The following is a 26457-nucleotide window of genomic DNA, read 5'->3' as shown; positions in this document are numbered from 1 at the left end:
TTTCTCTCAGTGTGTCCGGTGATTCTGCCTCCTTGTCTGGCTGTGTGGGTCTGAGGCTGGGCCGTGTCCCAGTTAAACCTCTCCTGAGAGCCACCACTCCCGAGTCTCTGGTGTGTGTGTGTGTGTGTGAGAGTGTGTGTGTGAGAGTGTGTGTGTGCCTGGTGTAGAGAGAGAAAGACAAAGCAGAACTCCACACCACGTGACTGAGATAATCTCCTTTTCTCCATCTGCTTATTATGGATCTATAATACACTCCACTGCTCCACTCCTCTCTCTCTCTCTCTCTCTGTCTCTCTGTCTCTCTGTCTCTCTGTCTCTCTGTCTCTCTCTCTCTCTCTCTCTCTCTGTCCCCCTCTCTCTCTCTCTCTCTCCCTCTCTCCCCCTCTCTTTCTATCTGTCTTTCTTTACCTCTCTTTCTATCGTGATTCTCTCTCTGCCTCATTTTCTCTCTCATCCCCTCTCTCTCTCTCTCTCTCTCTCTCTCTTACACACACACACGCACACGTTTGATTGAGGATGATGTTCCACCTGGCCAACATCGACAAAGCCAGGCCGCCCATGAATAGACCATGTAAGGCCTTTCTGACTGTGTGTGTGTCAGTGTGGTGTGTGTGTCGAGCCAACAGAATGCCGCTCCTGCTTCTGCTGTACTCACAGAGGACTCGCACCTGCGATCCTGTAAGTGTGCGCGCGCGTGTGCGTGTGATGTGCCAGTGTATACAGTGAGTGCGCTGTGTCACGTCTGATATCATCGGTGTAGGTGCTGTCGGCGTGCGTGTGATGTTATTAAGGGTGTGTGTGTGTGTGTGTGTGTGTGTGTGTGTTGTTCACGTGTGTGTTGCGTCCCCCTCCAGGCGAGGCAGCAGTCCCAGATGAGGCAGCAGATGGCCAATGACAGTAAGAAGGACTACTCTGACTACCTGCACAAGTTCAACCAGGAGCAGAATGAGCATTACTACACCCTCATCCCCAGTATATTCCAGGTAAACGGTAACACACAGTCGTCCCCCATGTCTTCCGGGTAAACGTCCGCCGAGTGTGTTCACGATCCCAAGGTTAAGACACTCAGGGCCTCATTGACGAGCATCGCGACCGCAGCTTCATCTGCGCCTTTGCCCAACCGCAAATGGCGCACGGTGTGTTTCCGCATTTTGCGTGGTGTTAATCCATGATTCCTGTTCCTGTTCCTGTTAGTAAATGAGGCCCTCAGTATCTGTACAGACTGTGACAGCACATTTCATTGGAAAAAGACCATAAAGAATCTTTATCGGGTACCAGGCATATTGGGCTGACGTTGTGTGTGTGTGTGTGTGTGTGTGCGTGTGTGTAGAGGATCCAGGAGATGGAGGAGAAGCGCATCGAGAGGGTAGGTGTGTGTATGAAGACCTTCGCCGAGGTGGACCGCCAGGTGGTGCCCATCGTGTCGAAATGTCTCGACGGCATGACTAAAGCAGCCGAGTCCGTCGACCCCAAGAGTGTGAGTACACACACACACACAACACACACACACGCAACATACACACATAACATACACACACACGTACACATAACATACACGCACACATACAACATACACACACGCATGCAGCAGTGTCCCCTGCCTCATTCCCCAAGTTTTGCTAATCGCACTCCATTCTAGCAGAGGAAGTCTGGGAGAGGGCGAGAGACCGAAGAAGAGAAACATAGGAGAGAGAGAGAGAGAGAGAGAGAGAGAGAGAGAGAGAGAGAGAGAGAGAGAGAGAGAGAGAGAGAGAGAGAGAGAGAGATAGAAAGAGAGAAAGAGAGAAAGAGAGAGAGAGAGAGAAACATAGGGGAGAGAGAGAGAGAGAGAGAGCGAGAGAGAGAGCACGTGAGAAAAATACAGAGACAGAGAAGGAGCTTTTAAGACGGACGGGTTAGCCGGAGACCATCAAAAGGCAGGCATTGCCAGCACTCCGTCCTGTGAGCGTTTTTGCCAAGTTCATGCTCACACGGAGGCACCGGTCAGATGTGTAGCAGAGAGGATTAGAAGGAGTCTTGTGATATACCGAGATGTCTCATTCTGGCTGCCTGCCTCGCTCGATGCAGCGCAAGCCCGGTGGGGTCGGTGCAGTGCTCGAATGATCTTTCTGTCTTCAAGGGGGTCTATCTCATCCCAAAAAGGTTGGCACACCTCGCCCCCCCCCCCCCCCCGCACAAGGCCTAACAAGACTATACAATGAAATAGCCTTGGCTCGAGTGGCGCCTTGGGTGGCGTATTGTGGTATTTACTTCGAAAGCACATTAAGCTAAAAGCAAGGTGACTTCTTTGGACTCGCGAGTCAAATCGATCGTATGCACTTTGCTCACACATGGCCTAGTGGTGCGGTGGTGAAGTGCAGTCACGCCGCGTTCATGACCGTCCGGTCCGGTCTACGACGTACATGCCGCAGTAGCCTATATTTCAATTTCACGTCTCTAATGGCAAGAGGCCGCGGCGCACAGGGATGGATCATGAGCGTTGTTCAAGATCAAATTACAATGCAACATGCGGCAGCCCCCGTCAGATATGAGAGACCCTCTCAGATGTTGGGACTTTGTTGCTTTCATGGGAGCCAGCCCTCACTCTGTGGGAGCTGGGCTCCCCCTGGCTCCCACGTCATCGAGCACTGGGTTGGTGTGTGTGTGTGTGTGTGTTTGTGTGTTCGTGTGCGGGGGTGTGGGGATTGGCTCCTCGGAAATGACTCAGGCTCAAGTCTGCAGTAAACAGGGGGAGAACAACACATTCACATGACCTGGTCTCCCCCCCCCCCCCCCCCCCTCGACCTCACGCCTCTCTCCCCTCCCATCTCGTCCCCTCCCCTCATCTCTTTTTCTCTTCTATCCTTTCTTCTCCTCCCCCTCCTTTCCCCTGCTGTACTCTGCACAGCAGCTCCCTGATCCTTGAACACTGACCCCTCTGGTCTTATCAGTGTCGAATGATACCCCACATGCGGACACACACACACACACAGTGATGGTGATTAACGTGTTTTTTCCTCTGTTTTCACCATAGCTCCTGTCTGACAGATTCAGGTCTTTCCCCTCGTCCCATTCCGCTTTCCCCACACACGCACGCACACACGCACGCACACGCAGACACAAACACGTACACACACACGTACACACACACACACAGGATGTCCTTCTGATCATCGCTGTTGTCTTTGGATCATGCAGTAGAGGAGACAGTCCGATGAACACCACAATAAAGACGTGTGCCTGTGTGTAGGAGCGAAGCATTCAGAGACCATTCCACTGTCCTGGGTCATGTTTACCCTACATCCCTCAGACGGGAATTTGAAAGTCTGACGGTGACACACCCAAACCATGTGTTTTCAATATGACTCCTCTCAATGTATTTAACACCCCCCCTCGACCCCCCCCCCCGCCCCCCCTCCTCTCCCAACCCTTTGCACCTCCCTCCCCAGGACTCGAAGCAGGTGGTGGAGTCGTACAAGTCGGGCTTCGAGCCCCCGGGCGATGTGGACTTTGAGGACTACGGCCAGGCCATGAAGAGGACGGTGTCCGAGACCAGCCTGTCCAACTCTAGAGGGGAGCCCAAGGAGAGGCCGGGGGGGAAGAGCAAGGGCAAACTGTGGCCCTTCATTAAGAACAAGAACAAGGTAACAAACACACACGTCAACATTGGAAAGTACCGCCATGCCGCCATGGTTTTCTGTAGCGCAGGAATGACGGTCGGTTATAGGGCCTTCCGGGCTTCCTCCTCCGTGAACAGGAAGTCCGTCGCTTCACTTTTACTGTTCGGTCGAGGTTTGCCGTATTGGCCCCGGGGCCATGGTGTTTAGGTGTAGAAATGTAGAAATCTTTAAAACGCAAATGGGTCTTTGATTGTTTTCTTTTGGGTGATCTTAAAATGACATTGTTGCTGATAGCTGTTATTGTCTGTGGGATGTTTCATTTTCCATATTTGTACGTTTGGCCTTTGTTGAGTACCTTTGGTTGGTAGTATGTTTGTAGTCATTACACCTTAGTGTATTTTTTTAGTGTTAGTGTTGTTGTTTTTGCTTGCCTCCCCCTCCCTCTCCCCCCCTCCCCTCTCCCCCATCACCCCTGCTGGACACCTCTAGTACTGCAGTCATCCCCCATCCACCCCTCGCCAGCCACGACTACTCTTTAACACACTCAAGACTAACCGTACTAGCCCCCCTCCCATCCACCCACCCCCTCCCTCCCTCTCTCTTCAGTTAACCCCCCCCCCCCCCCCCGGTCCGCCCCTCCCTGACAGAATAACCGGCTGCTCTCAGACTCTTCGCAGCCCCGCCCTCCTCCTCTTCCTCCCTGTTCAATGGCTGATCTGGCTGGACGCCCCCCCCCCCCCCCCCCCCCCAACAGCTTTCCAGGGGGAGCGAGGGAGAGAAGGAGGGATGGAGGATGGGAGGGAGTGGGGAGATGGAACCGTTTCAGTGGGATGGTATCCCTTTGAAGGAGCAGGGTTTTTGTGGGTGTGTTTGAGTGTGTTCCAGAGAGACAGAGAGAGAGAGAAGGGGAGACAAGGAGAGAAGTGTGCCACCTTTCACTATTTCATGTGTGTATGTCTGTTGACTAGAGAATAAGGGTTAGCTAATGTGAACTGGACCTCACCGACAAGGCCACAGTCTGAGGAGAACAGAATGTTCTGGAAAGAGGGTAGGATTGGACAGGATTAGATACACTCTGTGTATGCACTCACAATGTCTTATGTACTCACACACACACACACACACAAAAACTAATCTTAGAACAAACACAATTATGTTTCATAATGAAACTTTTTGCTTCATTTGAAGGCTAGTATGGCTATCTTTAGATTACTGTTGCGTCAGACAGGATGAATGGGTCCCAATTCAATTATGGCCACTGCTCCACAGTGACCAGCAAGGGAGCAGTTGAAACGCCACTGGCTTTGATACTTTCACTTTTTACTCACTTCTTTGGTTCTGTAGAGGCACGTCTGAATCCCTCTCCCGCATGTTCACTGACTAAACGACGCAAACTAAACTTTGGAACTGTCTTTCTAACCCCCAAATCACTGGTTCATCCACCCTGCCGTGGTTTGGAATAGTCCCGTTTCTTCAGACAATGCCCTGAAATTCAGCCCCTGGCCCGGGAGTTTCTGGTCTGAGCGTACGAGCGCCGGTATGGGAAGAGGACCCCCAAGCACAAACTAAAAAACACGACGCGGAACGTATGCAGAATGAACGCTTGCATGTGCTTGGCGCGAATCTCCCGAGCTTCACACGCGCCAGCTTGCTTGTGAACCCTTACACTGCCCACTCACTAACTGACTTTCCTTTGATGTTGTCGTGTCCGATTCATTTGTCAGTGTCAGCGTTTTGACTCTGAATAGTACACACAGAATAACAACGGGAAAAAAAAACTGGGTTTGACATCTGACACATTCTTTTTTCTTTCTTTCTTTTTTTTCGGTTGTCCTTTGTGTTTCCCGTTCACCGTCGATTTTGCTTCTGTTATCTGTTGATTTTATTTTTTTAACATTTGTCGGAGCCTTATTCATCTCGTTTTTGTTCCCTCCTTTTTCTTTTGTCTTTCTCGTTGGAACCTGCCCCTCCTTTGACCTCCTTCTCTCTCTCTCCGTCCTCGGCCCCCTCTCTTACTGGTAGCTTATGTCCCTGTTAACGTCCCCCCACCAGCCCCCCCCCGCCCCCCCGGCCTCGTCCCCGCCCTCACCCTCTGCTGTTCCACACGACCCCCAGTCTCCCAAGCAGCAGAAGGAGCCCCTCTCACATCGCCTCAACGAGTTCATGACGTCCAAACCCAAAATGCACTGCCTCCGGAGTCTGAGGCGAGGGGTAAGTGTGTGTGTTTGTCTCTCTCTGTGTGTGTGTGTGCCTGTCTTGTGGCAATGTGCGTGTTTGTGTAGTCTCCCCTGTCCTTGATCGCCCCTTGTGAAAACACTGCAAGGGGGACGTGACATCACGGGGGAAGCTCTGATTGCTCTGAGCCAATTAGAAGCCTCGGCTCTCATTGATACATCATGTCGATTGAAGGTCATGACAACTAATGGGTTAAGACAGACAGTTTATGACCTTGAAATGACACAACTGAAACTACAAACAAAGAATTTGTGTCCTTGAAGTTCTTTAAGTTAAGTCCAATACACATAATCCTACCAGCCTTGTTTGGTGTTCACAAGTTCAAAAAGTCAGTAGAATCCAGCAGATGGGTTTCGGCCGGTAGGCCTGTTTCCCAGTCCCTGTCCTCCATGCAGTGTTTCCCCTCTGCCCTGCTTCTCTAGCATGCTCCCCCCAGCCCTGCTGTCTCTCTGAACCCAGACTGTCTGGACTGTCTGTCCAGCCGTCCTTCTGTCTCACCACACATCCACTCTCCATCCACCGCCGTCCTCTCCATCTCCATCCATCCGTCACGCTGCGACCGCGGTTTCACAGAGACGTCGATCGATACAGGGATCTCTGCCACGTCCTCACCGCTGAAACCAGCAGCCTCGGCCAATCGGGAAGGAGCTCAGGCTGGGTCTCCACCCCTGCTTGTGATGAGGTCATAATGGTTCAAGAAGGTTCTCTCGATTGACTAGACTGATATTGTGTCCTTATTCAAAATTGTATTGGTTTACTGCAAGTCTGAAGTAAACAGACACACGCCTATCTCCTACAGGCCAGCTACTTAGGTGTCAGGTGTAGCTTCTATTCGACACGAACAGAACCTGGTCTTTGAAAGTGGGTCCCGAGTGACTGGCCACAACCCAGTCTGCTTCACAGCTGTCAACTTAGGAACGGGCGGGGCACTGCCGTGCAATTTCCTGACTCAACCGATAAAGTTTTGTTTGTGTTCGTAGATGCAGTATCTGAAGGGCAGGAGTGTCCCAGGCGTAGGAGAGTTGTATAGGTTAGCAGTGGAGCTGGATCAGCGACATGGTCATGGTCAAACAATAGCTCTGAGGGACGTTATCAAAGAGGAAATGACAGAAGGTCAACAGAACAGGAAGTCGGTTTTTTCGGTTGAACAGATGCAGCAGGAAGTGGGGATTTCTGAAAGAGGAAGTGTTGAAACAACTCTTTTGAGCACGTGAAGGGGTGCTCTTTGTTCAGTTTTTGGTCCCAAACACAGACTTTGAATTCATTGAATCGGTTTGATCTCTAGTACAACCGCTTGTGGAAGGAACGGCCAGACCAATCAGAGAAGGTTCTGGTTGATCACGTTCAGGTTTCACTACATCTGACATCCTTATCCTTACTCATCCTCTGTCATGTAGTCCATGTCGGTTTGAGTATTCATGTTCTTTTCCTGTATATATACGTTTAGTGCTAAGTCTTAATATTTCTTGTTTTGTTTTGAGAAATTGCATTACTCTATTCACTTTTAACTATGTTAATAAAAGTCCATAGAACATGAATACAGCCCAATGACCAAGAATGAGAAAGAGAGAGACAGAGATGAGCGTGGCACCAAGAGTGAAAGAGTGAGACTGATAAAGAGAGTGACAGAGACAAGATACGGGAGGAGAGAGAGAGAGTCACAGACACAGAGACAAGGAGAGAGAGAGGGATTGGTAGGGATCTGATTCTCTCCAGACAGTGATGAGGGGGCCAGTTGACCCCTGGTCTGGTCCTCAGGGTTGAATCCCAGCCCCTGGCTTGACCGTCCAGCAGGCCTTGCTGCCAACCAACTAGCCATGATAGTACCATAGTAACAATTATGTCTGGTACCAAAGTAACAGTAAAGACTCGTACCATAGTAACAGTACTGTGTAGTATCATAGTAACGGTGCAGGCTAGTACCATAGTAACGGTACTGTCTAGTAACGTAATGACAGTAACACCTACTACCATAGTAACAATACTGTCTACTATCAGTGTATCAACAGTATTTTCTGGTTTTAGGACTTAGTCTTCAACTTGACCTTTACGTTTGATGTATTTTATTAAGTACAGTATATCTGTTAGAATGGTACCAATGACTATCACAACAATGACCGCGGTGACAAATCTAATGACAACTTTGAACACAAAGTTGTCATTCTTAAGCTATACAACAGGTGTTTGCGGTTTGGGGCTGCAGAAGTAGATTGGAGAGCCGGACAAGGTTCTGTTCACCAGGGGGCCGAGCCGTGTGAGCGCTCTGTCTCACGCTGAGCCCTGCACCATGCAGCACTGCTCTACCCAGCATGCCCCTGTGGGAGGGGCTGTTATCCTGCCCACCCCCCCCACCCCCCCGGCAGCCCACACTCTGATCCACCGCCAGGCCAACTGTGTGTGCGTGCGTGCGTGAAGAGAGTTATGATGGAAGATGAATTTTCAGAGCGAGAGAGATAGAAAATATGAGAGAGAGAGACAGAGAGAGAGAGAGAGAGAGAGAGAGAGAGAAGAAATAATGAATGCCCGGACATGTGTGTAAGAGAGAGAGAGACAGACAGAGAGAGAGAGAGGGAGAGAGAAAGCAAGAGGGAGCGAGGGAGGGTGAGCCTTTAGTCCTCATTAGTGGGCCTGTGCTCCAGTAACTGCAGGTACTGTGTTCTCTCTCACCATGCCCACCACAGCAGCAGTCCCCTCGCTCGCTCTGCTATCACAAAGAGCTCATGAAGAGGACTCTGGGCCAGCCCACTTACGCTTTCGAAGCCAGGAAATATGTTGTAAGTGTGTGTGTGTGTGTGTGTGTGTGTGGAAGAAAGAGAGAATATATGTGTGTTTGCGAGATAGAGTGAGGGAAAGAGAAAGGAAAAGTACTGTGTGTACTGAGTGTGTGTGTGTGCGCGTGTGTGTGTGTGCGGGCCGTGTGTGACACAGACAGTAGTGTCATCTAATCATGATAAGAGTTCCATTCACTCACTGCGCTCTCCCATGTACTCATTTATGATCCACTCACAAAGAAATACGCACACATTTACAGAGTAAAAAAAAAAAAAAAAAACATTTCACAGTGATGAAAGATGATTTCTTCCCAAACACAAAGTCATCTTTATCTTCTGTCTGAAGGAGGCTTCTGTCTGTCGCTGCCTCCGTGTTGTCACATGGCCCTGTCACATGACCCCAAACAGTCAGTTGATCAGAGACGATGACCTCATCACCCGTCCCTCATCTGAGCTTGTGTCCCTCCGTCACACCCCGCCGACCAGCCTCCGACGGCCCCAGACCCACCCTGACGATCATCTTCAAGGGATTCTTAGAGTATCTCGAGCCCTGAGCACTGATCCAAGCCTCAGGTTAGCAGGAGAATGGATGCTAGCTCCCAGCTAGCCAGTGCTCTTATCTGTTAGTGCTCTTTCGCATTGGGATTTTAAGGGTGTTAAACCTGGGTTCAAATACAGTTTCAATCCCAATCAAATATTTCGGTACCTGATTGATCTTGCCTGGCCACGATGGTTTCAACAATTCAAACTGCATACTTGTACTCATACTGTATGACCTGACTTCAGGCAGACTCAATCAAACCCCAAAGGGTTTCTAAGGATGTGAAACACTGTTTGGCCCAGGTCTGGGTTCTGCATGGTCAGACGGAGGTGCCGGTAACCCTTTTTCAGCCTACATTTCCCAGAATCTTCCCCTCCGAGGCTTTCTGTGTGCTGGCATTCTACATATCTACCCATTGCAGTTTATGTGTGCTGTGTGTAAGGACCATACTGTCTGTCTGATGGTACTAGGTGGTTGGGGTGGGTGGGTGTTGAAAAGATAGCCCAGCCCACAAAGAAAATACAAAATGGCAACTATCCCATCCACGCAGTAACGAGTAAACAGGCATATCCGCATACAGTTGTACATTCAGAGACCGGAGATGCAGCCGACTGCATGTGCGACACGACCCAGGCTGGGGGGTGAGGTAGGATCTGAACAACTAAGCGTCCTACTGTGTGGTTCCCGTGAAACGGTTCCCTGGTGAGGTTTTAGATGCATGATACATAGATCTCCAGAGGTAGGGGAGGGCAGGTGGATGACTCGCTCACCAGATCGGATAGGAGTATTGATCACCCTGAGAGCAGTCTGACTGCCTGGAACAGGATTATCAGTCATTTGCCAGAGCAGCTGGAGCCGGTGTGTGTGTGTGTGGCAGAGAACCTATCCTCCGCGACTCCCCCGCTCACTATCAAACTCTCCTGACCCGCGCTTTCCCACACAAGTAACATGTAATATCCTGAGGTGCTAAAATGAACTCCATCCAAATGTTGGGGGTTGTCCGTTCCTCTAATTTGCCTCTCGGGTAAAGGTTCATCTTAATGTCACGGTTCCTTTGCGAGTTCTCCTCGTAAAAGAAAAGGCTGTAGGTTATCTTAAAGGGGACGTAGCCTAGGTCTGGCTTAGTGACTAGAACACAGCTGTATGTTTCAGGTTGACCTGTGTGTTCCAGTACCAGTACAACACCATCTCACCCCCCCCCCCCCTCAGGGTGTCAGTCTGATCATGTGACTTGGTCCGCTGCCTTGTTGTGCCGCGTGCTCCTAGCGCCATCTGCTGCCCCTCTGCTTGTCACTGCAGTGACAGGATGGAGGGATGCAGGGAAGGATAGACGGAGGCGTCTTCGTTCCTCTCTTCCTTTCTGTCTGTCCATCTGCTGTGTTGACTCTTCCATGCTTCCTTCTTCTTTTTCACTTCTTTTTTCTCTCTCTCCTTCTCTTTCTCTCTCTTTCTCTCTCCCTCACTCCTTCCACCGTATGCTGACTGCAGATTTGTGGCAGCCTCTTCGCTCCCTCAGTCAGTAAACTTTAAACACGTTCTCATTTTCACAACTTGACTGTTGAACTTCACCTGAAGAGGAAAGAGTATGCATTTGGAGCTTGAGTCATTACTTGATGTATTCATTCAATTATGACCGAAATTTCCGTTCTTTTGACGCTTAAAAAAAATCGTCAGAGCAACAACTCAATAACAAAAGCAAAGTCTCAAGTCATTTTCCCAGCTCTTGAATCCTCAAATGGTGCAGTTTAGCCAAGAAAAGCTTTACCATCAATGTTCGTGTCAACAACTTCTCTGCTGTGTGCGTGTCGTTGAGCACAGTGCTCTTAAATATTCTGCCAATATTGACCTATGTCTGTTGTCTCTTTCTCTCCTGCTCACCTCGCCATTATTCTCTCCCCCGTGAAGCTTTCTCTCAAGCTGGTAAGCATGACCACAACCGTAACAACCGTAGCGGCATGACCATTAGTTGCATGTACGTCCTCCCAGTAACTCGTGGTCGATAACTCCGATCGTTGTGTGGTGTTCTGTTTGAATGGTCGTTTTATTTTAATTTTTTATTAAATTGTATTCATTCTGTTTTGACACTAAGACAGACTGTCAGAAAACCCTTGTTGTTGTCTCATTTGCTCTTGTTTTTTGTTGTGTTTGTTTGCGTGTCTGTGTTTGTCGTCCTGTTTTTGTTGTGTGGCGTTTCTCCCAACTCTGTGCAGATCACACTCAATTCCCACATCCGGAATCTCATTGAGGTGATCAGAATGACTCTGTGTCGTGTCTGTCTATCTGTCCACCCCTCCGTCTTGTAGCTCTGTTACTTCTCTCCGTGTCGCTGTGTAATCAGTAGTTTCAAAAACAAGAAGCAAAAACTGTAGATATAGTTGCTAACTTTAACAGTGATAATAATATTTTCAAAAATTGTTCCGATAAATGGTTTAGATCCTTGTACTTGGGATTATAGAGATACAAAACACTGCTGCTTCTACTGCAAAACATGGGTTGAATCGGAGTGGGTTTGACTGTCTTGTTTGGCAGTACAATCTTCTGGTATTAGATCCAGACAGTACTGAGACTTAGGAATACAAACTATTTTCCACTGGAATGTGGAAGGGAAGGGGAAGTATTACCTTCTCCTTGGATGGAGAGTGAACTCTCTCAGGTGAATGGAGTGGGGGTCTCAGAAGCTAGAGCACTTCTGCAGATCAAAAGTTTGCAGATTCAAATCCCCTTGTACTTGAAAGTTGCTTTGGATAAAACTGTCTGCTCTATGAATATAGATTGTATAACATCTATTATACATTATTAAAACGAATTATTTCGGATACAATTCAACACTTTATTAGTTTCCTAGGGGCAATTATACGTTGAATTAATCATTTAGCAGACACTCTTATCCAGAACGACTTACAGTAAGTAGCTACAGGGACATACATATTTACCCTTAGGGTATAACATTTCTATCAAATCTCTTTCGAATGGAACATCTTCATAATGGTTCCAAAACACACTATATCCAGCCAGAGCATGAAGGAGAATGCTGATCAATACAGATTATCAAAGGTTGACCCGATCAATAGTCCATAAATGACTGATGACAATCTGTGTACATTCATAGTTCCTCACAGTAATGACTGTAGATAAGTCATCTTGAAATGGAAAAAGGATCATCGTTCTAATATGATTCATAACATATAAGATCTGGTTTAGTCTAAGCTTGATGACAATGATTTAAAAGATTGTTACTCAACGTGATTCAAATGACAGTACTGTTATTCCACACAAATATGACGGTATGGTACAATGAAAACGTGTTTTATTTCTAACTGCATGATATAATAGCATGACAAAGGTGGTGGAGGTGGCATGAGGTAGTGGGATGTACACAAGCCAGTATGTGAATGCTATTGGGGGGGGTCATGTGACAGAGCGTGTTTGAGTGACACCTGCCTGTTGTGTGGCCTGCCCGGTAAGTGCTGAGTTGTGGTGCAGAAATACGGGGTAAGGTCACCGTGGTAACCCCTCTGTTGTGTCTGACCCCTGGCCTTTGGGCCCAGGACAGAGGTCCTCTGCTCCTGCTAGGATCCATATTCCTCAGTAACAAAAATGCGAGCTTTCACCTATTCTACCCACACATTGAACAAAGCAGGAATAAAGTGTCCTTTGAATCTCTTTGAAAACCTAAATCCACTTAAAACAGGGAGACCGGGCCACCAAGCTGTTCAATTGTGGAACCAGGTCAATGAAATCAGGAAGTGAAACAGGTCATTAATAGAATCTGGTGTCCTGAAACCACAGTGGCCCCTCAAGATGACAGCTCTCCGAGACAAGCCCTGCTCTTCCAATTACGAATCCATCCGTGTGCCTTCTGAGGTGCAGTGTGCAGCGTTCTGACTGGGAATGAGGCGACTCGGCTTGAACATGGCCCGAGACCAGCGCACGCTAACAATGACTCATCGGATTCCATCCTATATGGCTGATATCCGGGCCAGGAAGCATCGTCGACCATATTAGGATGCGTCATCCAGTCTGTGTGTCCTGAGCTCCCCCCTGTATCCATTACACGCTCACTCTCAAATACCTCACTCAGCTGCCCGTAATGGTCTCCCTGACTTGATAGGATTTGGTTTGATTTAAGCTTGGGGGCTGAATAGGTGAACGGCCTCGCCAGTAAGCTCACTTTGTGTGCTCGCTGTAAGTTCTGGACTCACTGAAACCTGCCAAAGCTGTACGGGTGTGTGGTAGGGACGCTGCAGCGTCTCCATCTGTCCAAATCTACGACGAGCAGATTGGGATCATGAGGACACCTGAACCAGATTGGTCTCCAACTCAGCCTTGTTTTTTCTCATTGGTCCGCTACAAGGGGGATGCCGCACCCCGATCAATGGTAGCGCTCGCTAGACTAACCAACCCGCTAACATCGAAGTGTGACGTCGCATTAATTCATCCATTCGTGCATCCAGTCATTTTGACTGTTCTGACACTCACATTGTTTACCCATTTACTCTCTCATTCAGTTGTCTCCCTCACCCTCCCTCCCTCTCTCCCTCCCTCCCTTGCAGGGCTCTGGACCGGAGGACTTCAGCCACCTGCCCCCGGAGCAGAGGAGGAAGAAACTGCAGAACAAGATCGACGACCTGAACAAGGACGTCCAGAAGGAGATGGATCAGAGGTAAGTAGTTTCGCTGGTTGAATGACCAGAGGTAACTGTAGACCAGTAGACACTCTTGTGCACTTAAAAATGGTCCCTGCGTCCGACTGAGTTAAATCGCGGGCTTCGGCTCTGGAGATAACGCACCGCTCTCCTCACACTCCGCGGGAGATGGAATGGCTGTGGCTGTAATGATTGTGTTTGCGGTGGATTTACAAGGACGCCCCTTTACCCCCCCCCCCCTCCCCCCACCCCGACACCCCCCCCCCCATCCAGGGACGCGCTGACCAAGATGAAGGACGTATACATAAAGAACCCTCAGATGGGGGACCCCAGCAGTGTGGACCCCCGCCTCACAGAGATAGGACAGAACATCGAGAAGCTGCAGGCCGAGGTGCAGAAGTTTGAGGTGAGTTTCCGTGAAGGGGTCGAATTGATGCGACTGACCAGGTCAGTTGGTCATTTAGGGACCGAAGGGAACCGCGTTGTCCTTATTCGGGTGGCAGATGATGTGAGGATAAACATCCGTGTGTGTTCTCGGATCTGTGTGTGTGTGTGTGTGTTCTCCAGGGCTGGTTGGGGGAGGTGGAGGGAAGGATGCCATCGAAGAGTGACCCACCACGAAGACAGAGTGCTCTGTACGAGACACAGAACAACACACCGGCTGTCAGCAACAACTGTGCCCAAGACAGAGAGAGGTACAGTGCACACACACACACACACACATGCACTCAACATCTTTACACGGCTTCACAGTACCACTCCTGAGTGCGTGTGCCTGTTGCTATAGTTACTGTGTGTGTGTTGGCCCTTGAGCAGCCCAGATGGCAGTTACACAGAGGAGCAGAGTTCCGAGACTCAGGTCGTCAAGGTGCCCATCCCGCCGAGCCACGAGTTTGACGACGAGTTTGACGACGAGGAGACGTTGCCCACCATCGGCACCTGTAAAGCCCTCTACCCCTTCGAAGGTGAACCCACACGCGCGCTGTCACGCCCCCGCGCATCGTCACACACTCACCTTCGGCGCAAGCACACGGACACAAATACTATACTATTTAAACTCTTTCCTCCTCTCTCTCTCTCTCTCTCTCTCTCTCTCTCTCTCTCTCTCTCTCTCTCTCTCTCTCTCTCTCTCTCTCTCTCTCTCTCTGTTTCTCTCTGTTTCTCTCTGTTTCTCTCTGTTTCTCTCTCTCCCTCTTCCTCTCCCTCTCCCTCTCCCTCTCTCTCTCTCTCTCTCCCTCCCTCCCTCCCTCCCTCCCCAGGTCACAACGAGGGCACCATCGCGGTGGCGGAGGGCGAGCTGCTGTACGTGATCGAGGAAGACAAGGGCGACGGCTGGACGCGCGTGCGGAGGAACGAGGACGAGGAGGGCTACGTGCCCACGTCGTACGTCGAGGTCTTTTTGGAAAAGAACGCCAAAGGTGCTATGACCTACATTTAACTGCGGGGCTTCCACATGGGGGGGTGAGAGGAGTAATGGAAGGTGGTCTAAGGGGAGGGTAGATGGAGGAGTTAAAGAACTATTAGTAGAAGGTAATAGAGTAGGGCTTTTTTGATTGGAAGAATATCGGGTGGGGGCGGGAGCGTAGAGAAGAATAAAGACTTAGGGGGTCAACGGGGGGGCATTTGCACCTCCCACTCATCCCTCCCACTCTCGGATGGACCAATCATTTTCCAGGATCAGTCACCGTTGGCGTCTGTACAGAGACTTCTGGGACAGGATTGACTGTTGGTAAAAATATTAGATAAGACATGATTAGATCAGATGAGATAAACTGTCTTCAATGGGACATTTTCCCCAGATTGATGCAGACTCGAGTATTTGTGTATGTATTCATACAGAGCTCAAAGAGAAACGTTTTGATCTCTTTTGTGTAGAGGTTCCACATTGACCCCTTTCGGTCGCAAAATTTTTGCTGCAACAACTTCTCAACGAGCGTCAGCTCAATGGTAGCAATCATCCCATCATGACAACGATCTCGATGAATGTTATACTACACCTGCTAGAGTATATGATTGTAATTTTTTTATGACAGGAATGAAATGATCGGAGGGATCATGAATTGTTCATAGTTATATCTTGCTGTAGTGGAAAAGCATGCTGGATAGAAATGCAATATTGAATGATTCAATTGATGAATATGAATCTGCTGTAAGGAAAAGTGATGTAAACAAATATTTTTGTTATGATTGTTTTGTTGCTGATACAACCACGCTGCCCGCGTACTCCTTAACTGCCCAACCCCCCAGATGGGATTACAGAGATGTAAAAACACGTTGTCTGGTCTCTCTCCTACCGGAGACAACAACGTCTTCTCCCCATAACCAGAGTTAACAGAGAGTTGTAGAACTAGCGCTAGAACAGTTTTTTTGGGGTTTGTTTCTTTTTTTTATTTCGTGTGTTCTGGAGCTCTGCATGTGGTAACGATAGTTCTGGATTGTTCTGGACCTCTCGTTCCAGTGCCTGGTTGGTTCTAAGAGGAGCAGGAGGAGAGGAGGGTTTCTCTGGTGAGGCCCGGCTTGAGACTGAGATGGTGATGGACCCGGGGGGGTTGAGAGTCTTGTGGTGTCTCCGTGCATGTGGCTCCCCCGAGAGCTTCTCTGTGTGACCTCTGTGTGACCTCTGTGTGACCTCTGTGTGACCTCTGTGTGAGATGCATGGTCTCAATACGGCCTTGTGCGTGTATGGAAGCTACTGTGTTTATCGATGCGTTCTGCATATCTCGGAGGAACCGGCAAGTTTTTCCTTTTTTTTCCTCTACAGCTGGATCAAAAGACACTCTTGTTTTTTCAACAACAACAAAAAGGAATGATCTTTTTCCTCTTTTTGTCATTTTTCTGCGTAATACATTTTTACATGTTTTTTTGCATGTTCCAAATTCCGAGTGTTCCGAGTGTCTGCTGTCAGTCTGGTGTTCCCATTCATTCAACACCAGACTAGAAAACAAGGCAGAGTTGCTACATTCTTCATGTTCTTGTCGGTGATAACAGAGAGAAATAGCTTGTCTCTGAAGGAAGTCATAAACAAGACAGTCCCCAGATACATCTCACCCCCTCCCTGCATCTTCCACAGCACAAACAGACCGCCTCCCTCCCTTGTCCCCCTCTTCTCCACATCAGAATGTTCCGGGGGGTGGGTTACTCTGTGTGTTACACCCATGCTCTTCCCTCCAGACTGCTCTAACGTGTTGCTTTTCTTTTCTTTTTTTGTCATCTTGTTTGTTTGTTTCGTTTGTTGTTTTCCTTTACATTACAGATTCCTAAAAGGGTCAGGCTGGCTAAGGAGAGGCAGGGCAAGCTGCCCTGGAGAACCACGTCCTCCCTTTCACCTTGAGAGAGAGATAGTGTGTGAGAGAGATAGAGAGAGAGAGAGAGAGAGAGAGAGAGAGAGAGAGAGAGAGAGAGAAAATGATCAATACAATAACAGGAGGCTTATTACAATTACAACCACTCCACCCTTCGACCCACCCACCCCCCAAAACACACTGATCGTGTTGTCCTACTGACCTCAGACCAGAAGCAGCGATTCGAACGCGGCACCCTAACCTCTCTGTATCCATATGACAACAGACGTTTCATGATTTCCCCCGGTGTCGCCGCAAAAGCTTTGCTCTTTGTCGTTGTCGCCGACTCCGCTTGGGCTGCGCTGTGTGGTCATGGCAACCATTGGCTATCTTGCTGTAATCCCCGCCCCCCACCCCCCCGCCTGGACTGCCGTGCCCCTCCTCCCTCCCATCCTCCAAGGGCATACCAGGGATGTGGTCAGAGACAGGACCAGGCCAGGACCAGGGCTAGTGTCCCGCTTGCCCCCATCACACAACCCTGCCAGGAGCTGGAGGCTCCTCCCCCCACTCCTCCATCCTCCTGCACAGTGTGTGTGTGGTGTGTGTGTGGTGTGTGTGTGTGTGTGTGTGGGTGTGAGACAGGTCTGTCAGGTGGGTGGATGTGCGGGATTGATGGAGGTATGGAGTCAGTCCCAGTCCCAGGCTTCCCTCCGCCCCTCTCACTAACTCATACCCGGCGCCATCACCATGGAAACCATTCAGCATTCCGACCAGAGGCTGGAGAGCAGGGTTGCCATGAAGACGGGCCAGCCGTCCGTCACGTCCTTCACTCTTTCACGTCCGCAGGTCTCACTCGACGGCAGGAAGAAAGCAAGGACTCATAAGTCATCGGATGTCTGAGGCGTACCCGCGTTGCGTTGCGTTGCGTTGCGTTGCGTGATGACCATCACACCCATGAACGGAGCATCCTCCACTGGCCCTTGGAGACAAGAAAAGGGAGGCGGGGAGGGTGTCGGTCCCGCCCGCTCATCTCTAACCATCCAACCATGATGTGTCTCTGTCCACTGTCTGCTCCTCTCTCTGACCGCCCCCTCCACCAGCCCCTCCCACTCGGGCAGCAGCAACTGGTCATTGGCTTCACCCAGGCGACGCGTCACAGCTCAGGGCGGAGCCTCTCCCGGGCGGTGCTTTGTGTGCATGCTTGCCCTGTCTCCTCCCCGCCCCACCCCCCGCCAGGTTGGCGCTCAACCGCCCCGTCACGCAACCCGTTCAGTTCAGCGAACCCCTCATTGCCTGAGCACACCTTCTAACATGTATGCCAACCTTCCGGGTTCTGTGCCTGTGGTTCATTGTTTCGCAGCTTCACGCATTTTTGTGTGTTTCAGTCGCCGTTTCGCTGTTGCTTGGCAGCCTCTGTGAGCATGATGGTGGTGCGTGTGACCATGGCGACTCAAAGGTCACTGTTGGACACAAAAGACATCTGACCCTTTTGGCCCCGTTTCTTGTTTTTTTCCTGTAGTCTGAATGATGAGGTCCATGAATGTTGTGTCCATGTGTTCATACCGTATGTTTGCGAAGGCAAGAAGCGCGAGGAAGAACCGAAGAATAACGTGGAATATAAGTGTGAGGATGAACAATCTGCCTCTGGAGACCTACGGTGTTTCAGATAGCTCCCCTGTGTTTGTCAGCCCCGCCCCGCAGTCAACGAGCCCAGACAAAATCCTCGTAGTGGACAACATTTACTATCACTGGTGTTACTAAAAAGATCCATCCTCATTGAAGTCTACCACATATAACTATTTACACGTTCCTGTGAGGCTTATTTGAGGACAAGGTGGATTTGTGTACTGTATAATAATGGGTCTTAAATGGGTTTCATTGCTCTACCACTGACTTTCAAAACAGAAGAAAAATATAATGATTTTTGTTATTGTCTTTGGTATGTAGAATATGTCTGTGATACTGACAGCTCTTGCTCTAATCTTTTTTTTTTTTTTTAAGGAGAAATGTTGTCTTTTATGTTTATTCGGCGTAAAGCTTGAGACTTGATAAACGTTGAGAACAGAAATGAAAAAGCCACTTTTCCTTCTCTCAAAGGCACATACATTCAATGTTCTTGATTGCTTTTATTCTGTAATAATGTTGGGTCGAAGAGATTGCAGCTTTTTATTTTATAGAATTGTTCTGTTTTTTTTTTTTTTGCTTTTTGTTTCTCAGCTGGAAACCTGTGTTACACCTGTATGTCAAAACCACTTCAAAGGATACCTGTTTAGTCTGTGTTGAGTCTGGGGCTGAAGTCCAGAGTGCAGACAAAATACCTGTCAAAACCTTTCTGTTTTTGTTCAGTGGGAAAATTATATTTGATGTAATGAGTATCAGTGTTGCAATAGGTTTGATAGACTAGATGACTCATTTCAAAAAGCAGTCACAGGAAACTCATTACCACAAAATGACCCCAACAACAATTGAACAATGACATAATGCCTCGCTTTCATGTAAGACTGTCAGTAAGGTCACTTTTTCTACTTGTCAGCGGTTCCTATGTTCACCAGTGTATATGAGGGAGGCCATTTTAATAGTCTGCTTCAGGAGAGTGGTAAAGGTAGTTCCCCCCATCAGCATTGGAGGATATGACAAATACGACACGCAAAAACGTGCATACACAGACACAAATGGGCATGTAGACACATAACTGACGTACTCACACGGGTAGGTGCGTGAAAACAAACACACATTTGCAGAGAGAAACACTGAAAACAGAGAGACTTAGTAGATTCATGCTCTACTTTAATCCAGTCCTTCAATCTGATACCATGGCAAACTTTTGGCCATTCCACAGGGCTCCTGTACAGAATAAATGACTTGTTGGAATTAGAGAGAATATATGAATATATAAATAAAGATTAAACTAAGAAAAAAAGGAAATTAAAACTATATTTTTAAGGTTTTAACTATTAAGGTCTTACCCTTACTTTTTTCTGCTTCGCTAAGTAAGACTTTTTTTTTCTTCGTTTTTTTTTGTGTTTTGCACTTTTTGTTTGTTCCATTGGTATGCTTGTGTTTCGGAGCACTGAAAAATTTGTACTGTGTTAACTGTGCCAATAAATATATACAAAAAAGAACCAGTGTCATGTTTTATTCTTTATTCCTAATTTCCTAATACAATACAGTTATGACAATATCAAATTATATGTAAGATAATTACATATAATAAAGTAGTGAACTCTCCAGAATGCCGAACTGATTCATCTAGGTTGATCCAGTCATAAAATGTTTGTTGTTGGGTTGCTTGTCTATTCAGACTGTTTTGGATCTTACCCAAGGTACAGATCTTTGAAGCATTCTGAACCTTATCTCCATGGACTGAAAAATAGACACACCTAAACAAATATATACATGAAGAACTTAGTGTATAGTGTACTCAATATGACTCACTATTCAAAATGCATGAAATAGAAACGAAAATAGCAATTAGCTCTGGAAAACCTGGGCATCTAAGTAGATTGTGGCACTTGCTTAAAAAAAAATACATTGCTCATGACGAGCAAAAAGCAAAAATGCCTTTGATGCACATAAGTGAGGATAAGTAGGTGAAAAAAATTGGTTATAGATGCCACGAAGTAGGTGGCAGTGCCTTAACCGTATGTGTGTTGAAGGCCACAAGGGCCTCTTCCATCCTTGTCAAGGGGAGTGCTAACCTTCTCTCCTTTCATACAACACAACCCTTCCCGCCATTTGTATCAATTTATATACCCAAGTAAGTGTTTATTTTCCACTCACGGTTACTACATAAGTTTTACCATGTGGACGTAAATTTTACAAAACGGTTAAATTAACTACTATGTAATACGATAAACCAATTATTTAATCCTAAAATTACAATTTTGCTACACGTTCTTTCTCCCAGCATGCAGCACTGTAAAAACGCTTCACTACTGTGCACCAATCAGATCTAGCTATGAGTTTCATTATCGGTGACGTGTGCCGGCTGGATTATGTAGTTATAATGCAAACCAGAAGAGGGCAGACGTACTCTGTCAACAGATTTTCTTCAACTGAAAAGAATGACATGTCAGCAAGGAACTAAACTATATGTATTTTCATAGCAAATAACTTGGCTGTGTCGATTATTATTTTTTGTCCGTGTCCCTCTTCCCAGGTTGATGTGATGAGACTTGATTGGTTAAACAGTCCTCCTGAGGTCAGCTGTGGCTATCCAGCCAAGAGGGCCAGACGGGAGCCTGTCTGTGAAACCCATCAAGCCCGTCATCTGTCAGCTTTCTGGCCCCCATTCTCAGACCAGCAAAGCCTTTCTCCTGGGCGTGTTAGCCTGTGCTGGGTGTTAGTAAAACAAACAGGTGAGCACCACACCTTGTTGCCCCAGGTTAATATAGATGATATATTAAAAACTCAAACCAGACAAGTCTTTGTACGAGAGTAAAAGGGGCTTTTGTAAAAAGCAAGAAAAAGTCAAATATGTGAGAAAGAAAAGTAGGTCAGAGCAGCTGGTTTTTCCATCTGGTTTGGATAAGTTGTCACCGCACAGACTGAACCAAGCTGGCTTGACCTAGGCTAGGCCAGCTGCTGAGGTAAGGTACTGCCTGGTCCCCAGTGTAGCTCCATGGTGAACCATCCAAGTACCCAAACATCCCCACGACCTGTGTTCACGTGTAGCCAACGAGCTCAAACACAGCGACTGCAAAAATAGATTGAGAACGTTCTAGAGTGCACAGAGCCATCATTGGCCACTGACAGAAAGTGCTTGGTTTTTCTCTTTCACTGTGGGAGTGTGTGTGTGTGTGGGAGCTCTTTTGAAGATGACTTCACTCTTTCCTTTTCTAGAGCTGTGCTAGCGTATGGGTTAACAAGACACTTCTGAGTGATGTAAGCTGTTTGAAATGTATGTTTTCGGTCCTGGAGGCATGTAAGCGAGCACTTTTGACTTGTTTTGCCCGAGGCAGCCTCTGGACAGCCTGTCAGCCCGGCTCTCTCATTTGCCCGAGCTAATTAGAAGGGGGAAGTGGCAATGTGTGTGGAGTAGATGGAGGCTGGCGTATCTGGATCAGAAACCGTAAAACCATGGCAACCTTATGTCTGTGACGTATTGCCAGCCAGCAATGATTCTTTACTCCCTCTCTCTCCATTTTGATCCTTTTAGTAACTCTCCCTCTCCCTCTCCCTCTCCCTCTCCCTCTCCCTCTCCCTCTCCCTCTCCCTCTCCCTCTCCCTCTCCCTCTCCCTCTCCCTCTCCCTCTCCCTCTGCCTCTCCCTCTCCCTCTCCCTCTCCCTCTCCCTCTCCCTCTCCCTCTCCCTCTCCCTCTCCCTCTCCCTCTCCCTCTCCCTCTCCCTCTCCCTCTCCCTCTCTCTCTCTCTCCTACCAATGGATTTTTCAGGCCAGGTTTTACATTCAAGAGGGGGGTCAAAGTGCTCACAAAGAAACGTTCCCACACAGTCGCAACAAGCTCAGCTTATTCTGCCTCCCCAAATGAACAGGAAATCCAAACGCTCAAGTCCGATGATGTGTGTCACCGCGATGTCGTTCCAAATTTTGGTGAGATTTAGATAGTGTGTGTTGGCCACGTCGTTTTGGTGAGTCATCGAGGGGAGACGGGTTTATGTTTGCTTGCTTGCCGAGGAGAACACCAACAGCCATCTCAGAGCCTCGTGGCCTCGCTGCCAGCCTCTTGTCTGAGCAGTTTCCTCAGCGTCGTTTGGCCGAGTCTGCTGAGCTTTGCTGGGAGACTTGTGTTGATCCTTCGATGATCCTCTCGCTGAGTTTAGAGGAACACTGGCAACCAGGGAGGGCTGAAACGGGGGGGGGGGGGAGAGGAGAAGGATATAGAGGGGGAAGGGGTAAGAAAGAGGAGGGAGGGGAAAAAAAAGAGAGGAGAGAGAGAGAGAGACAGAGAGAGAGAGAGAGAGAGAGGAAGAGGAGGGAGAGAGGGAGTTACAGAAGAGCGAGACCGTGCCAAGATATGTGCTTATTTCCTGATGGAAAATAAAGTATTTGGAAGCATCTGGGATGTAAAAAATAGAAAAAAAGGAACAAGAGAAAAAAAAGAAGAAAAAAAAGAAAGAAAATGGCAGAAAGAAGGATAATAATTCAGTGTGATTTCATTGTGAGGTCAACCGTCGGAGCTCAAAGCCATGAACAAACTCTAGTCTCAGAACAGGAGCGAGGTTCTGGTGCTGCCTGAAGGTCTGTGGCCCAGGTCTACAGCACCACAGATTCAGATCCGCCTTGCTCTTCAACCTCCTGGTTCCTCCATTTTCTAGTCCAGTCTTTACTGCAGGGGCTGTGTCCCACACACTTTTTTGATTAAGAGTTACAAAAATATGCCCACATTTGAAAATGTCCCTATTAAAACCCCCTGCTTTATTGCCTGTCCTAAGTCGAAGTCATTGTCGCAGGTGCCGGGTGTTTAAACAATCGGAAAGATCTGCGATCCTGGCCAAAACTTTTGTTTTCGTATTACAGTACAGTTTCAGAAGAACATGCAGACATCTGGCCTGGTACCTGATTGAGGAGGAGGAGAAGTCTCAAACCTAGAAAGGTCAGAGGTCACCAAACTGCTGGCCAAAGTGTTTCTTTTCATAGCACGATGTGTGTGTGTGTGTGTGTGTGTGTGTGGAGCCAATGTTGGTGTGTGTCTCTGTCAATGTTCCCCTGTGTCTCTGTGGCTGTAATTGTGTGTGTGTTGCCTGTCTCTCAAACAACCCCCTCTGTTCATAAAATAACGAATGACCAACAATGACATTCCAGTGATTGACCTCCCCACCCGGAGTTGTTTGTGCATTTTAATGGTGACTCCAAGCAACCCAGTCTAGCTGCAAGGGACTGGTGTTCTGACTGTTATTTAGGGGGGAGACCTCATTAAGAGTTTGGCCTCTCTTAGTTTCAGCAGCAAGCCACACACACACCCACATTACAAATGTGTGTCAAAATGTTTGCACGCACACATACATGAATACATACACACTTGTCCACAAACATACACACACATTCAACACACATACAGTACATTTCCCTTCACTCGTACAATGCACACACACACACACGCACGCACACATACACACACACACACACACACACACACTAATTCCATCTCCTAGGCTTCAGTGGCTGAGTGGTCATGCCAGTATGGAACATTACATTTGGAAATGAGCATCCGCTGAATCACAATGAATACCAGAATGTATGAGGAAAAGGAACATGTTTGCCATAGCACAAAGGAAGGCCTGTTCCTCCTTGTGGTCGTCACACAGCAGAAATATCTGGATCATTTTTCTCTCCTTCGTTTTTTTTTCCCTTGACACTGCGAATCTCGAACTCGCTTGACTGCAGAGGGGACAGACTGCAGATCACTCAACCTCTGACCACCCCACCCCCCCCCCCCCCGCCAGCTGGAGCAAACACGAATGTATTACGGTGACTGGCGACACGAGAATATTACAGTATTCAAGCAGAACAGAATTTCTGGGAAGTGGTGGAGAGACAGCTTTAATAATGATTATTTTGTTTAAATGTGGAGGCAAGTGGGGTTGTTCTCAAAATGTAATGAACAGTTTATAATTAAAGCATGAATATTTTTCTGGTGCTTCTATGATCATCATTTCTCCCATCCTGATGCAACACAGTCACATAAACAAACAACGTGAATTTGGAAATGAGGCTTGAGGTACGATAACAACATTATCCTCACAGTATAGATCAGACATAGCATGTTATTTTAGTTTATGTTTAAAGGTAAATATATATCAACTCACAGAAAAATAATAATTATTATACAATTATATAATAAACACTGAAACAATTGCACATAGCCTGTATTTTATGTTGACATTTATATACAAAATACATTCTCAGTATAAATCAAATATCTTGTGCACTAATTATACTTTAAATGATTAATACAGTCTTAATTAGGGGGGTCAAGCCCCCCCCCCAACCCCCCCTGTAATTTGTACCCTGCCTGAAATGAACTTGGACATGGTCTGTCTGGACCAATGAAAACAGTGTTCAGGATATTTGGTCCAACCAACGCTTCCTCCCATGATGCGAGGATAGAGCCAGGGGCCCATTGGTCAGATCCCTCATAGAGCGAAAACAGTATGACATGACAAGCCAATGGCCACGTTCAGACAGTACACCATAAAGTGCCTCCTCAGAGCGTTAAGTAATTCCAACAGCATAGGCACACAGTACTTTCAGCAAGGCCAGAAAAAGCATCAAATGGCCAAAGTAGAATCATGGTGTAAAAGAATATACAGTGAGTCCAATATGTATTTGATCCCTTGCTGATTTTGCCGGTTTGCCCACTAATAAAGACATGATCAGTCTATAAATTTATGATAATATGTATTCAAACATGGAGAGACAAAATATCAAAAAGAAATTCCAGAAAATAACTTTAAAGAATATATTTTAATTAATTTGTATATCATTGAGGGAAATAAGTATTTGATCCCTCTGGCCAAACACACTCAATACTTAGTGGCAAAGCCTTTGTTTGCAAGCACAGCAGTGAGACGTTTTTTGTAGTTAACCACAAGTTTAGCACACACACCAGGTGGAATTTTGGCCCACTCTTCTTTGCAGATCCTCTCTAAATCATGAAGGTTGGTGGGCTGTCGCCTGGCCACTCTGACCTTCAGCTCCCTCCATAGATTTTCGATCGGATTGAGGTCCGGTGACTGGCTGGGCCATTCCATGACCTTGATGTGATGTTTCTTGAGCCAATCCTTTGTTGCCTTTGCTGTGTGCTTCGGGTCATTATCATGTTGGAAGACCCAACCACGGCCAATTTTCAGCTTCCTGGCAGAGGGGAGGAGGTTGTCCTTCAGGATTGTACGGTACATGGCTCCATCCATCTTCCCAGTGATGCGGTGAAGTGGCCCTGTACCCTTGGCGGAGAAACACCCCCAAAACATTATGCTTCCACCTCCATGCTTGACGGTGGGCACAGTGTTCTTGGGGTCATAAGCAGCATTTTTTTTCCTCCACACATGACGGGTAGAATTGAGGCCAAAAAGCTCAATTTTGGTCTCGTCCGACCACATAACTTTCTCCCAATAACTTGGTTCATCTTTCAGGTGATCATTGGCGTACTTAAGGCGCGCGTCCACATGTGCCTTCTTGAGAAGGGGTACCTTTCGGGCACTGCGGGATGTTAACCCATTGCTGCGCAAAGTGTTGCCTATTGTTTCCTTGCAAACTGTGGTCCCAGCTGCCTTCAGGTCATTTGCCAACTCCTGCCGAGTGGTTGCAGGATGATTTTTGACCGTTCTCAGAATCATTGCTACCCCACGAGGTGGAATCTTCTTAGGAGCACCGGACCGAGGTCTGTTGATGATCATGTTATGCTTTTTAAATTTTCTTACAATT

General features: G+C 47.7%; 1 protein-coding gene and 1 non-coding gene across 12 annotated transcripts in view; one reads left to right on the top strand and one right to left on the bottom strand.

Annotated features, from left to right (window-relative positions):
• The window catches only part of fnbp1b (formin binding protein 1b), a 60383-nt gene extending 40189 nt beyond the window's left edge, over positions 1–20194 (top strand). The window contains exons 7-18 of one of the 11 annotated variants that reach the window (XM_084686530.1): positions 855–983; positions 1331–1477; positions 3429–3623; positions 5622–5810; positions 10635–10661; positions 11052–11066; positions 13700–13809; positions 14065–14197; positions 14359–14486; positions 14608–14756; positions 15051–15209; positions 17045–20194. In XM_084686530.1, the coding sequence (XP_084542656.1) occupies positions 855–983; positions 1331–1477; positions 3429–3623; positions 5622–5810; positions 10635–10661; positions 11052–11066; positions 13700–13809; positions 14065–14197; positions 14359–14486; positions 14608–14756; positions 15051–15209; positions 17045–17052 (1389 nt within the window). In that variant the 3' untranslated portion in view covers positions 17053–20194. Of the gene's footprint in view, positions 1–854; positions 984–1330; positions 1478–3428; positions 3624–5621; positions 5811–10634; positions 10662–11051; positions 11067–11356; positions 11393–13699; positions 13810–14064; positions 14198–14358; positions 14487–14607; positions 14757–15050; positions 15230–17044 lie in introns of those variants that run through there. The other 10 variants (XM_084686533.1, XM_084686528.1, XM_084686534.1 and 7 more) reach the window with 10 other exon arrangements.
• A 470-nt stretch (positions 20195–20664) lies between these two features.
• On the bottom strand, positions 20665–20792 carry LOC146236075 (U6atac minor spliceosomal RNA). Its single transcript, XR_014741154.1, has one exon. It is a non-coding gene; the product is annotated as a U6atac minor spliceosomal RNA (small nuclear RNA).
• Between the last annotated feature and the right edge of the window lie 5665 nt (positions 20793–26457).

This window comes from Hypomesus nipponensis, chromosome 22 (genome assembly GCF_054491055.1).
Source record: "Hypomesus nipponensis isolate SF chromosome 22, ASM5449105v1, whole genome shotgun sequence".
Taxonomy (NCBI): domain Eukaryota; kingdom Metazoa; phylum Chordata; class Actinopteri; order Osmeriformes; family Osmeridae; genus Hypomesus; species Hypomesus nipponensis.
The sequence above is the reverse complement of the archived record's forward strand: the minus strand, read 5'-3'. Positions and strand labels throughout refer to the sequence as shown.